The 13834-nt window shown below is 30.8% G+C and overlaps 1 protein-coding gene across 1 annotated transcript in view; it reads right to left on the reverse strand.

Annotated features, from left to right (window-relative positions):
• The window catches only part of LOC126750083 (general transcription factor 3C polypeptide 1), a 100963-nt gene that overhangs the window by 31386 nt on the left and 55743 nt on the right, over window positions 1–13834 (reverse strand). Inside the window, exons 13-15 of the mRNA XM_050459585.1 lie at window positions 13131–13374; window positions 6779–7005; window positions 6408–6715 (exon numbers count right to left, since the gene is read on the reverse strand). Of these exons, the coding sequence (XP_050315542.1) occupies window positions 6408–6715; window positions 6779–7005; window positions 13131–13374 (779 nt within the window). The remainder of the gene's footprint in view (window positions 1–6407; window positions 6716–6778; window positions 7006–13130; window positions 13375–13834) is intronic.

The following is a 13834-nucleotide window of genomic DNA, read 5'->3' on the forward strand; positions in this document are numbered from 1 at the left end:
GGATTTTTCACGTCAGTTTTTTCCAGGCAGTTGAAGAAGTAAAGTATAGTGTTCTTTAACATGCAAAGCATTTTTTAGATTCTTCCAGGCAGTTGAAGTTCTCCTAGGAATATTTTTATTGGGTAGAAACTATGATTTAGAAAATATTTAGCATTTTAAAGTCGAATATCTCAAAGGGTGTTGGGAATGTTTTCATGAAACAAAATGCGTATTATTCAGAAAAGTACACTTGACAAACGTATTTAAAGGTTGATTCCTTTCTGAACAATAATTTTCCAAATATTTCTTTGGAAAAAGGAATTGTCTTTTTTTAGGAGAAAGATGGACTTTTTTAAAAGAACGTTTTATTAGATTTAAAATTCAATATCTCAAATGCTGTTGGCAATATTCTTACGAAACATAAAATATGGGATTTAGAGAAACACGCTTTACATATGTTACTAAAGGTTCGACCCATTTTGAGCAATAGTTTTTAAAATATTTAAGAGAAAGATGGATGTTCCTCGAAAGGAAATTTTAGGGTATTTAATTTGATAACTTTAAGAGTTGAAGGACTCAAGATGTATGTGTGTGAACATCATCATCTTATAATTCAAAGTTAATTTATTGTACTTATTTTTTAATGATAAAATAAAGCATTGGAAGTGATTCAGAGTTCAGTGAATAATTTAATAATTCAAAGTGAAGTAATCAATTTTGTTAAGACTTTATATCAGCTTTAAGGAACTCTGGATCATTCAACTATGGTTAAATCATTTTTATGAATTTGAAAGTGATTAAACTTAGTAACAGGTCATACTTCAATAAATCAATATATGATTATTTTACGCAGAAGTTATCTTTTAATGAGAAGTGAATAATTGAACCATTTAAAGTGAAATAATTAAAATTTAAAGAGCCAAAAGCATCACTATCTTATAATTCAATAATCTTGAATCACTTTTGAACCATAGAAATGAAAAGTGATTAAACTTAAGAACAGAAATCATTTTGGGATTTTTTTTTGGAAAAAGTTACTTTTGAGGAACTGTGAATTAATATTTCCCAAATCAAGTGCCTTGAATCAATTGTTCAAATGACAAATTGAAGGAGGATTTTTCAATGAAAAGTGAATAATTCATTAATTGAGAGTGAACTGGTAAACTTTTTAAATGTCAAATTTAATCAATTTTAACGAATTCTAACCCACATGATCCAATTACCGTGAAAGTGATTAATTTTAGCAATAGAATCAATTTACATATATTTTTTTATAAATCACTTTTGACAATAGTGTGAATCAAAATTTCAGAAGTCCTTGAATCAATAATACTATAATCCGTTTAAAAATCCAATTTGTTTTAAGGAATCAGAAAGAAATAGAAATTTTTAAACTCAGTTTAATAAATAAATAATTTAGTCATTCAGAGTAAATTAATTAAATTTTTACCCGTCAAAATTAATTAATTTTAATGAAATTTCAATTACTATATTAAGATTCAATGACTTTTCACTTTTCAACAATATAACATCGAATCACTTTTCAACAATAGAGATGAGAAGTGATTTAATCTTTTAAGCAATAGGTTCCCATGTTAATGAATTAATTTGATTTTGTTAGAATCACGACTGATAAATAAATCAAGTGCGTTGAATCAATGATTATGATGAGTGTTATAATGAAGTTATATTTTTTTTGGAAATCAAGTCCAAAATCTCAAAGGCTATTGGGAATATTTTTATGAAACAAGAAGCATAACATTCAGAGAAGTACTCTTTATAAATATTGTTAAGGGTTCAACCCATTTTAAGCAATAATTGTCGAAATATTTGACTTTTTGTAGAAGAAAGACGGATGTTCCTCAAAAGGACTTTTTAGGGAATAATTTTTTTAATGATAATTTATTTTATCAGCCTTGGAAGTAATTCAGTAGGTAATTTTTTAATCAATTTGAATTACTTACTCTTATGATTGAATAACCTCGAATCACTTTTCAGCAATAGAGATGAGAAGTGATTTAATTTTTTAAACAGGTACCCATGTTAATGAACTGATCTGTTTTTTGTAAGAATCACTGTTGATAAACAAATCAAGTGCGTTGAATCAATGATTCGTTTGAGCTCGGAACTTAATAATTGAATTTTTATTAATGAATTGGAATAAATAGAGGTCAAAATCAAGGCACTCTGAATCATTCTATGTTATAATTCAATCTTTTGAACTTGAATGTGAATAAATTTAGCAACAGAATCCTATTTCAATGCAAAATAAATCAGCGTCATGAGAAGTGGATAATTTAACAATTTAAAGTGAATTAATTAAAATGTTAAGAGTCAAAAGAATCATTATCTTCTAATTCAATTACCTCGAATCACTTTTAAACGATAGAGATGGAAAGTGATTAAACTTAACTGGAGGAATCATTTTGTGATTTTTTTTCTGGAAAAATATACTTTTGATGTACTGTGAATTAATATTTTACAAATCAAGGGTCTTGAATCAATTTTCCTAATGACAAAATGAAATCTTAAGGCGGATTTTTCAATGAAAAGTGAATAATTCATTCATTCAGAGTGAATTAGTTAACTTTTTTAAGTGTCAAATTTATTAAATGTTAACGAATTGTGACCCATATGATCAATTACCTTAATAGTGATTAAAGTTAATGATAGAATCAATTTATATATTTTTCTTAAATAACTTTTTACAATCTGTGAATCAATAGCCGTTTAAAGTTGAAATTTGTGTTATGGAATCAGAAGAAAAAAAGAAATTTATAAACTCAGTGTAATAAGTAAATAATATAATAATTCATTAATTACATTTTTACAGGTCAAAATTAATTAATTTTAATTAATTAAATGAATGATTGAATCATTCAGAGGGAGCTAATTCAATTTTAATCAATTTTAATGAAATTTGAATAACTCTCTTATGATTCAATGACCTCGAGTCACTTTTCAATAACAAAGATAAGAAGTAATTTAAGTTTTTAAGCAACAGGTTCCCATTTCAATGAATTAATTTTATTTTGTTTTTTGTAAGAATTACTATTTTATTTTAATGATTCGGAATAAAAAGGTAAAAAGTCCAAAATCTTAAAAGCTATTAGGAATATTCTTATGAAACAAGAAGCATAATATTCAGAGAAGTACTCTTTATAAATATTGTTAAGGGTTCAACCCATTTTGAGCAATAAATGTCGAAAGATTTGACTTTTTGTAGAAGAAAAACGGATGTTCCTCAAAAGAATATTATAGGAAATTTAAAGTCCAATATCTCGAATCCTATTGACAATATTTGTATGAAACAAAAAGTAATATATTCAGAGAAGTACTTTCTACAAATATTGTTAAAGGTTTATCCAATTTTAGGCAATAGTTTTGGATATATTTAATTTTTTGTAGAAGAAAGAGGGATGTTCCTCAATCCTCAAAAGGACGTTTTAGGTAATTTGATTTAATAACTTTAAGAGCTTAATACCTCAGGGTGTTTGTGTGAATCTTTGTTTTATAATTCAAAGTTAATTCACTGTAATTATTTTTTTATTGACAAAGTAAAGCCTTGGAAGTGATTTAGATTTCAGTAAACAATTTAATAGTTCAAAGTGAACTCTCAACAGCTTTAAGGAACTCTGAATCATCCAACTTTATGAACTTAAAAGTGACTAAACTTACCAACATGATGATTTTCTTTGAATTAATGTTTTCTTTTGCAATGAATTAATTCATGATTATTTTACACCAGAACTCAGTTTAATGAAAAGTGAATAATTCATACATTCAGATTTAATTGTCAAATTTAATCAATTTTATCGAATTATGACCCATATGATTCAATTACCTTGATTAAATTTAGTAACAGAATCAATTTATATACATTTTTAAAAATCACTTTTGACAATTTGTGAATCAATATTTCACAAGGCAAATGCCTTGAATCAATAATAATAATATAACCCGTTTAAAATTGTAAAATTTTTAACGAATCAGCAAGAAAAATAAATTTGTAAACTCAGTTTAATTTATTCATTCAAAGTGAATTAATTCAGCAACAGATTCACATTTTAATGAATTAATTTGATTTTGTTTTTTATTATAATCACTTTTGATAAGCAAGTCAAGTGCCTTAAATCCATGATTCATTTGGGATTAAAACTTGTGATTTTAATGAATCAGAGTAAATAGAGTAAATAGAGAAAAACCTGAATCACTATAAGTCAACTATTCTAATGATTCAGAATGAAGTAATGTTTTTTTTTGGAAATTGGTAAAAAGTTCAAAATCTCAAATAAACTTAAGAGTTTAAGGATGTGTATGTGAATCATTGTCTTATAATTCAAAGTTAATTCATTGTACTAATTTTTTAATGATAAAATAAAGCATTGGAAGTGATTCAGAATACAGTGAATAATAATTTAATAATTCAAAGTGAACTAATCAATTTTGTTAAGAATTTAAATCAGCTTTAAGGAACTCTGGTCATTCAACTTTATGCTTCAATCATTTTTATGAATTTGAAAGTGATTAAACTTAGTAACAGGTCATATTTTAATATATGAATATTTTACGCAGAAGTCATCTTTTAATGAGAAGTGAATAATTGAACCATTTAAAGTGAATAAATTAAAATCTTATAATTCAATTACCTTGATTCACTTTTAAACGATATAAATGAAAAGTGACTAAACTTAACCAGAGGAATCATTTTGGGATTTTTTTTTGGAAAAAGTGACTTTTGAGGAACTGTGAATTAATATTTCACAAATCAAGTAAATCACTTGAATCAATTGTTCTAATGACAAAATGAAGCCTTTAGGAGGATTTTTCAATGAAAAGTTAATAATTCATTAATTGAGAGTGACCTAGTTAACTCTAAAGCATTGGAAGTGATTCAGAATTCAGTGAATAATTTAATAATTCAATGTGAACTAATCAATTTTGTTATGCGTTAAAATCAGGTTCAACGAATTCTGAATCATTCAAATTTTTAGTTCAATCACTTCTACAAACTTAAAAGTAGGCTTGATCTTAGTCCTGAATTTGAATTCACAGGTATAACTGTTAACGCGATTTTCTATTCACTGTGAATATAACCTGTGAACGTGAATTCACGATTGAGCGCCGGTTGGCGAGTTTGCTTATCGTGCAGTTTAATATCATGGCAGTGAATTCGCCTAATAATAAGAAAAGCATTACTATTCTGTGTTTATTATGTTAAGGATAGTTCATACCCGGATACAAATATTAAGGGGGCTAAAAGTAAATAAAAATTGGAGACAATATCATTGATGATGACAACAATGATTCATTGTTGTCACATTTGAAAAAATATATATTTTCATAGACATTTTTAAAGCTAAAATCACGATGTCCTAATAAGAAATAATTGTCTTTAAGTTTAAAATAATGACAAAAACAAACATATTTTAATATTCGACCTTCCTCAGAAATAGATAAATTAAGATATTCTATCATAATGAAAATCTTGTAAAAAAAAGTAAATAAGCATGACAATATAAAATATAATATATGTACAATAATAATAATTTTAAAAAAATAATTGTTTTCTCGTTTTTCCCCACAAACGAGAGAGACGGATAGACGATGGGAATCAGATAGTCTGTTTAACGACGGCCAATCGCTGATGAATGAATTACTTCTTTCGGTTAATTTCAACGGTTAATTTTCAATTTTAATACTTAAAAGTGTTTAAACTTAGCAACAAGATCCTATTTCAAAGAATCAGTTTAAAATTATTTTACACCAGAAGTCAGGTTCATGAGAAGTAAATAATTTAACCATTTAAAGTGAATTAATTAAAATTTCAAGAGCCAAAAGCATCATTATCTTATAACTCAATCACCTTGAATCACTTTTAAACGATATAAATGAAAAGCGATTAAACTCAACCACAGGAATCATTTTCTGATTTTATCTTGGAAAAAATTACTTTTGATGTTCTGTGAATAATCATTTCACAAATCAAGTGCCTTGGATCAATTCATTTATTCAGAGTGAATTAATTTACTTTTTTAAGTGTCAAATTTAATCAATATTAATGAATTCTGATCTATATGATTTAGTTACCTTTAAACTTATTAAAGTTAGCAACAGGTTCCCATTTTTATGAATCAATTTATACTTTTCTTTAAAATAACTTTTGACGATTTGAGAATCAATATTTCAAAAATCAAATGCCTTGAATCAATGACTGATAAAACGATTCGTTTGAGATCGAACTTTGTGATTTTAAAGAATCAGAATAACAAAGGGTCAAGATTAATTAATTTTGACAAAGGCCATTTTAATGATTCGGAATAAAGTAATTACTTTTTTTTTTGTAAATTACTACTATTGAGAATATTCTTATGAAACAAGATTCGAAACATCGTACTTTTTCTAAGGAAAAATCTGAATTAACTTACATATTTGATGCATAGTACTCCAAAAATTCAACACATCGTCGGTCTTCCTAAAATTAAAGTGTAACACGGGATACTCCTTCTGTTCGATCGTAAAAAACCCTGGCTCAGACGTGGTCGTATCCCATAAACTCGCCTTACGGTTAATATAAAAGAACGACTTATTTCTATCGTTAAATGTACTGGGGCCAAACTGGACCAGCCCCAAGTACCCCAACATGATCATGTGACTGTGCATCGTCTGGATCAACTTTCGACGGTTGGCGAGCAGATTCTGGATCGTTGACGGGAGATATCTCAGCTGATACAGTCTGGAATAGATATAGCGAAACTATTTCTGGGTTTTTGTGCTATATATGTATACGAATACGGACCGTTTAATGGGATGTTGCAAAAGCTCTTGCAATTCCTCGCAAACGAAGGTGATAGTGTGACATTGGGCGATCAATAGCAACGGCATCCTTAAAATGACGTCGGCCAAAAGCATCCAACCGTCTTCCCATTGCCAATGGACCGGTAGTGGTGGAATGAAGGTTCTCCAAGAGATTTCTTTGCAATAAACCGGCGGGAGGCTGGATAGTTCGTTGTTTGTCAAATTTATCTGAAAATAACGTGTATTAAAGTCATATTGTTGGTAAAGAGACCTAAAGATCTTTAAATTTTTAAAGCTAACAAATAAAAGAATATATGAGGAGTGTCTTTTCAAATGGGGATATATACATCTTATCTTTTTTTTCAGCAAATCAAAAAAACTGTTAGAACCAATACGAAAATATTTGCGGATAAGTGGTTTTACTGTTTAGAAAGTACATAAACCTACTATTAAAACACAATGTTCAGAAAAAGATCATGCCTTTTAATTTTGATGTTAGAAATTTCCAAAAATGTAGAATATCCTCTTTTGAAAAATCCATTTCAATTAATCCCCTTTTGTCTTAAAATAATTGTAAATATCCCCTTTTGTTTTGTTTATTATTAGTAAGAAGTATGAGTTTTTGTTTTAACTACATTTTATCAGGATAATAAAAAATGAAGCATATCGTTAATATTTTTTATTACAAATATCTTAGACGCTATCAAAAATAAACAAAACACAAATTCTAGGTCAAAACAACAAAATATTAGTGATCAGAAGTTGAAAATTTGTTAAACTTTTATTTCACCTACCATATCATCTGTAAGACAATCACACATATTTTCCATTTCGGGGTTTGATTGTATCTCGGAAGCACTATTTGGATCATCAATTATTAATTTTTTGTACCACTGTAGTAGTTCTTCCAAATTAAACCACTCATCACCAAACTGTTTGTTCAGCAAGTTTTTTATGTCCCTTTTTTTGTTCTCGCTTAATGAACGTAACTCCAAATTCATATTATCCCATGACAAAGGGTGCCTCTTTCCCTTTTTAAGAATTGTTACAGATTTTTCCAACGGATTCTCAAATCTATAGTTCTCATAGCATTTTAAATCCACGGTGTAATGACCTCGAACCTTTTTTTTAGTTAAAATCATTCGTTTAAATTTCTGGATACCATCCACTTTTTTTCAGTAAATGTTCTCGCGGCTGTTCTATCAGATCATAAAGCCGTTCAAATTAAAGTTCATTTTCTAAACATGCAAAGTACAACTCACACAAAGCAAATTTTTCATAGACCAATAACACAGAGGGGTATCCAAAACATGTTCAAAATTTTGGAAAGCGTTGACTGGGGTTTTCTATGCTCCCCTGATACTGTAAATGAAATAGCATCATTTTTTACTGGTTTGTTAGTGAATGCAATGGATGCATCATTCTCAGTAAAAAAGAAGAGGGTAAAGCAAATGCGCGAAACCTTGCATTTCTTAAACTCCTTGTATAGCAATAATAAATGTCTAGAACTTGCAGAACAGGTCAAAATCTTTAGAAAAAGGTATAGGGATGAAATTATATCTGCAAAAAGGGTGGCAAACTCTCAATATATACTACAGGCTGATAATAGAACGAAAGCTGCTTGGCAGATTGTAAATGGCCAAAGAAAGAAGGTGAATAGTGAGCAGCCCGTGTGTCTTACTGCATCCGAGTTCAATACATTTTTTTCAGGTATAGCTGAGGAAACTCTCAAGAAGAGTCCACTGGCGGCCACTGCTGAATCAGGCCTGCCTGTCGGGTGTCCCTGTGGGGGGTTTTTCTTTTAGTGAAGTGACGTATATACAAGTTAGAGATGCTATAAGTAATTTAAAAAATAAACATTTTAGAGACATATATGGAATGAATGTCCCTCTTCTAAAACAATTAAAAGAGCATTTAATATATCCTTTAACAAAGCTTTTAAATTTATGTATAAGGGAAGGCATCTACCCAAGTGGCTTTAAAATTCAAAAGATCATACCAATGTTTAAAAAAGGGAGTAGAGATGATTTAAATTACCGTCCAGTATCTTTGATTCCAATAATATCGAAGGTTTTTGAGCTACTTTTAAAAAATTAACTTTATATCTATTTTGAACCAAATGAAATCCTCAAAAACTTTCAGTATGGGTTTATGAAGAAACAATCGACTGTTAAGGCTATACTGGATTTTCTGGAGTATGTGGTTGAGGGCTTTGAAATGGGGTCCCATGTTGAGGCAATTTTCTGTGACCTTTCAAAGGCCTTCGAGTGCATATCCCATAGGATCCTTCTGAGCAAGCTTAAACTTTATGGTCTGATCCCGCCCAGTTTATCACTTCTTGAAACTTATCTTGTTGGACGTGTACAGAAAACCTGTTCGGGTGGAGCTTTATCAGAAGAATGCAAAATAACTCATGGTGTGCCACAGGGTTTTATTTTGGGGCCACTCCTCTTTATTATTTATGTCAATGATATCGACAGGTCAATTGAGTCTAGGCTGCTGCTGTTTGCTACTACTGCTCTTTGCAGGAGTACTAGTTTGCAAGAACTGGAGCTGATGCTGGTGGAGGTGAAGTCAGATTTGGGCAAGTGGTTCAGTGCAAATAGACTTAGCCTAAATGTCAACAAAACGGAGGAAGTCCTATTCTCTTTGAGAATATTGTTCGGATGGGGTGAGATTCTTGGGTGTTCACTTAGATCCTACTATGATATTTGATAAGCATGTGGAGTTCATTGCAAATAAATTGGCAAAACAAATATTTCTTTTAAAACGCTTAAAAGGCACAGTAAATAAGGATGTTCTGTTAATGGTTTACCATGCGCTAATACAGTCCACCTGCAATTATGGTCTCTTGGCTTGGGGTCATGTACCTCAAGCTAGGAGAATCTTTAAACTGCAGAGAAGAGCTCTGAGGGTTTTCGAGGGTCTGGGTTTCAGGGACGATGTGAGAGACTCTTTCAAAAATCTTAAAATTCTTACACTTCCATCACGGTATATCTTTGAATGTCTAATATATACAAAAAATAATTTACATAAATATACCCAAAGATCAGAAATTCATACTCACAGCACTCGCCAAGTAGATTTCCTGGAAATACACTTTCTAAGACTCAATAAATCTCGTATCTCAACTACTTATTATGCCCCAAGCTTTTTTAATAAACTTCCTAATAATATTAAAGCTCTAAATGAAAAACTTTTTGCTGCCGCAGTAAAAAACTTACTTGCTGATAGAGCCTTCTATAGCTTTCATAAGTATCTACAAGCTCAACTGTGAAAATTGGTGAAAATAAAACAAAAATAGGTTTTAGAAAGTTGAAATTGATATTGGGGTCTCCAAAATTTTAACTGTTTGTAAATTGTGATTATTTTATTTAGTATTTGTGAAATTGTATCTTGGGTGTTATTTTTTTAATATTTTAGATAAGGATTTTAATTTGCAATGTAAAACTTTAATAATTTGTAAGGGAAATAATTTTTTAATATGTATTTATCTACTTGTGACGATTGTAAGAAATTTTTTTTTTCATAAGCATGAATAAACTTTACTTCACTTTACTTTACTATAATATTCCTCCAAGATTTTTACATCTTTTAGAATCCAATCGTGCTGCAATAATCTTAGTGTGCCAAGTTTTTTAAAAATGTCATTATATTCCTTTTTGGTGGTTATTACAACATGCTTTCTAATTTCTTTCTCCAGTCGACCAAAAACCCGGTCTGCTGGTAGAAAACTGTGGCCTCGTAGTGGAAAAAATAATGTTATGTCCTTAAGATGTCTTGAGGAGTCATTCAAAAGGTAGAACAGGAGCATGTGTATAATGTGGCTATTCTTGTTTTGCCCTCCACAACCATCGCAAAATAGTCTTAGGTGAAATACATCAGCTTCTAGTGTTAATTTCTTTAAATAGTCATACACAGCAGATCCCACTTCGGCAGAACCTCTTGCTGATTGTGACTTATCCCATGAGTAAAAAACATCTTTTGAATCTAAAGTTACAAGACAAAAATTGTATTAACTAAGCTGTCTGGCATAAAAGGCATCTTGTCCTAGGCAAACATTGAACCTGTTGTAGGTCAAAATATACAGAATGACTGTTGTCCTCTTTTTTTCTCAGATAGTCGTAAAATGGATTTGCACGGAGTTTATGTATCCTCTGTTCTGTTATTAACTGTTGCTTTTTAGCCTTATCTTTCTCATTTTTTATTTTATTACGCCATAATACGCAGACATTGCAAGCATCCGTAGCTGGAGATGCAAATCCGATATTGAATTCTCCTATAAAAATTTTATAAAACATTGTTTTTTTAACTTTCAAATCATCCGTCACAGAACTATTATAAAGTTGTCATAATTTCTTTGCATTTAATTGTGATGACAAGTAAATCCTTTTTGACTTTTGTCAGCCATAACGACTTTCTTGTGCAGGCATTTTATTTAAAAATAAACGAAGGCTTTGTTTTTTCTTTTCGTTGCGATTACCATACCTATTTCCACCTCGGTTTTCTGCCGGCGTTTTTCCTTTATGTAATGTTTTACACAGGTTCTCTAATCTTCTTTTTGTAATTCCAAAAGCAATAATAAAAAATTGTTTACACACTACAATCACACGTTTTTTCCTTTGAAAATAAATGATACTAGCAGCTCATATTCCTATTCTTGACATTTGATTTTGCCGCATAGTTTCCCTTTGTTCGTGCATCATAAGGCGTTATTAATCGGGATAAAAATATATCTTGCTCTACCTTCGTTTCCCGTTCGTAAAGCTTTTTTTTATTTTTCATCACCAATAACAAAGGTAGCACACTTAAATTTAGTTTTACCAGAACGATGTAAACAAGTTTGTTTTCTTGAAATCCGTACACAGAGGATCTTTATCAACATATCTACAAAAAATATATCACTAGTACTATAAACAAAACACACAAATAACAAATCAAAACGCGAACTATTTTATACACTTACAATTTCCTTTTTCGAAGTTTATACTACTCTGCTTTCTACCACCACTATTTAAAGCCTCTACCGTTTTATCTTCCATTTTCTATCAATATATTATTGTCCTCAATATTGAATTGAATTGTCGAAACAGTGGGCTGCCAAGGCAGTTACGCATATAGGTCTCCCAATGGACCCGTCATGCCCCACCGGGGGTTACCAGAGCCCAACGGCCGATAAGGCTAGATGTGAAACCGATAAGGCTCTCTGGTCTGAAGGACTTAAAGTCACTCGGTATACTGAAAGTGTTACCCAAGTATTTGAACCTGGCGCGCGTGAGTGTTGGGCACTCCCCGACTACATGATCAACGGTTTCATCCTCCTCACAGCACCATCGGCATTCCGGGTTGTCCGCAATACCGATAGTATGGAGATGGCTTCTTAAGTGCCAGTGACTGGTTAAAAAACTGAAGATTGGTGAACACGTCATTAGAGAAAATGCACAAGGCATATCTGTTCTAAAATGGCGTGACAAGCGTGATGTCCTTTTATTGTCCACAAAACATTCAGACTCCATGGTACTCACGCAAAATCGCATGGGAATTTCAAACATAAGCCACAAATGGTTGTAGAATACAACGCTGGAAAATCTGCCGTTGACTTGTCTGATCAAATGAAATCGTTGAAGTGATACCGCAAGTTAGCGTTTGAAATAATTTTGAATACTGCTTTAGTAAACGCTTGGATAATATGCAAACAGGTGACGAAAGAAAATGTGCTAATTGTTGACTTTCGCAAACGGATAACCTACAAGTTATGTGAATCATTTCCTGATAATAATGTTGAATCTGACACACAAAGAATCCGAAAACGACATGAAATTGGAACTCTTCCGTACAACGAGAGGCGACCATGTACCAAATGTTACGAAATGGTAAAGTCAGAAAATGGATGGAAGCTCGCAAGAAACCTAAAAAAAATTAGAACCCATTGCCAATCTTGTCCTAATGAACGAAATTTATGTTTAGAATGCTTTAACGTAGTTCACAGGATTTAGTCAGTCTTTAATCTGCCTCCTTGCGTAATGCCAATACGCAATTCTTCAATTCTTAAGTTTTCTTCTACCTTCTATTTATGTACCCACCGAAAATACGAACCACCATACAAAAAAAAAACTAAGCATTAATAAAAACTAGCTGTGTCTGAGCAATTCATTTTATACACATACCTAAACGTTGTTGGTCTGAGGCTTTTCATTTCAAGGGAAATTTGATTGTATAATATGTAGATATTGTAGGAGAATGATATACCATGAGTACTGCATGGCAGTCTCTAATATTAGAAAGCATTTTAAACCCTTAATTATTCATTTATTTTCCTCTGATCTGAGGGTTTTCTTTAAAAAAAATCTTACCTTATAACTATGAAACAGTTCGACCACCTCTTCCTTACTTATAGGTTGTGCCTTTTTGTCCAACTCGTACACCAGATAGAAAACTAACTCGTGAATGATCGACAATGCGGCGAATTTCGGCTTACGTCCGTAATATTTTCCCATTTTGCCCGACATTCGGATTTTTAACGGTTTATGGGCGTTTTTGGTCATTTGTCGCATTTCGGTGATACTTTTTAGGATGTCCGCACCGGTAAAATAGGATCTAGAACAAAAAAACGGAGAGAATACAAAAGAATACTATATTAGAGTATCGTTAATCAATGTAGATTTTTCTCATTAAGTTAAATAAAATGCACAAAACGAAAATTTGGACCAAATTAAAAAAAAAACAAGATGAATTTCCTAAAAAAAAATCCAGAAACTTAGGCTTTTTATATATTTTAACAATTTGTCCTGATTTTAATATTAGGTATTCAGTGCAGGTTATGGATTTATCGGTTTTGCATTTTTTCCAGGCATTTGAGGTTATTTAAAGGTGTTTTTTTCATGTTCATCAAGGAATCTAAGGTTAATATTTATTTTAATTTCATTCAATTTTATTTACTTTAATTTCCTGGAAACAAGACAGGAATAGACACAATATGACCCCATAAATCTGAATTTATTTTAAAATTCACAGACAGCTGATAAAATAAAGCAACTTGCTCTCTCTTAAAAAAAAA

This window comes from Anthonomus grandis, chromosome 2 (assembly GCF_022605725.1).
Source record: "Anthonomus grandis grandis chromosome 2, icAntGran1.3, whole genome shotgun sequence".
Taxonomy (NCBI): Eukaryota; Metazoa; Arthropoda; class Insecta; order Coleoptera; family Curculionidae; genus Anthonomus; species Anthonomus grandis.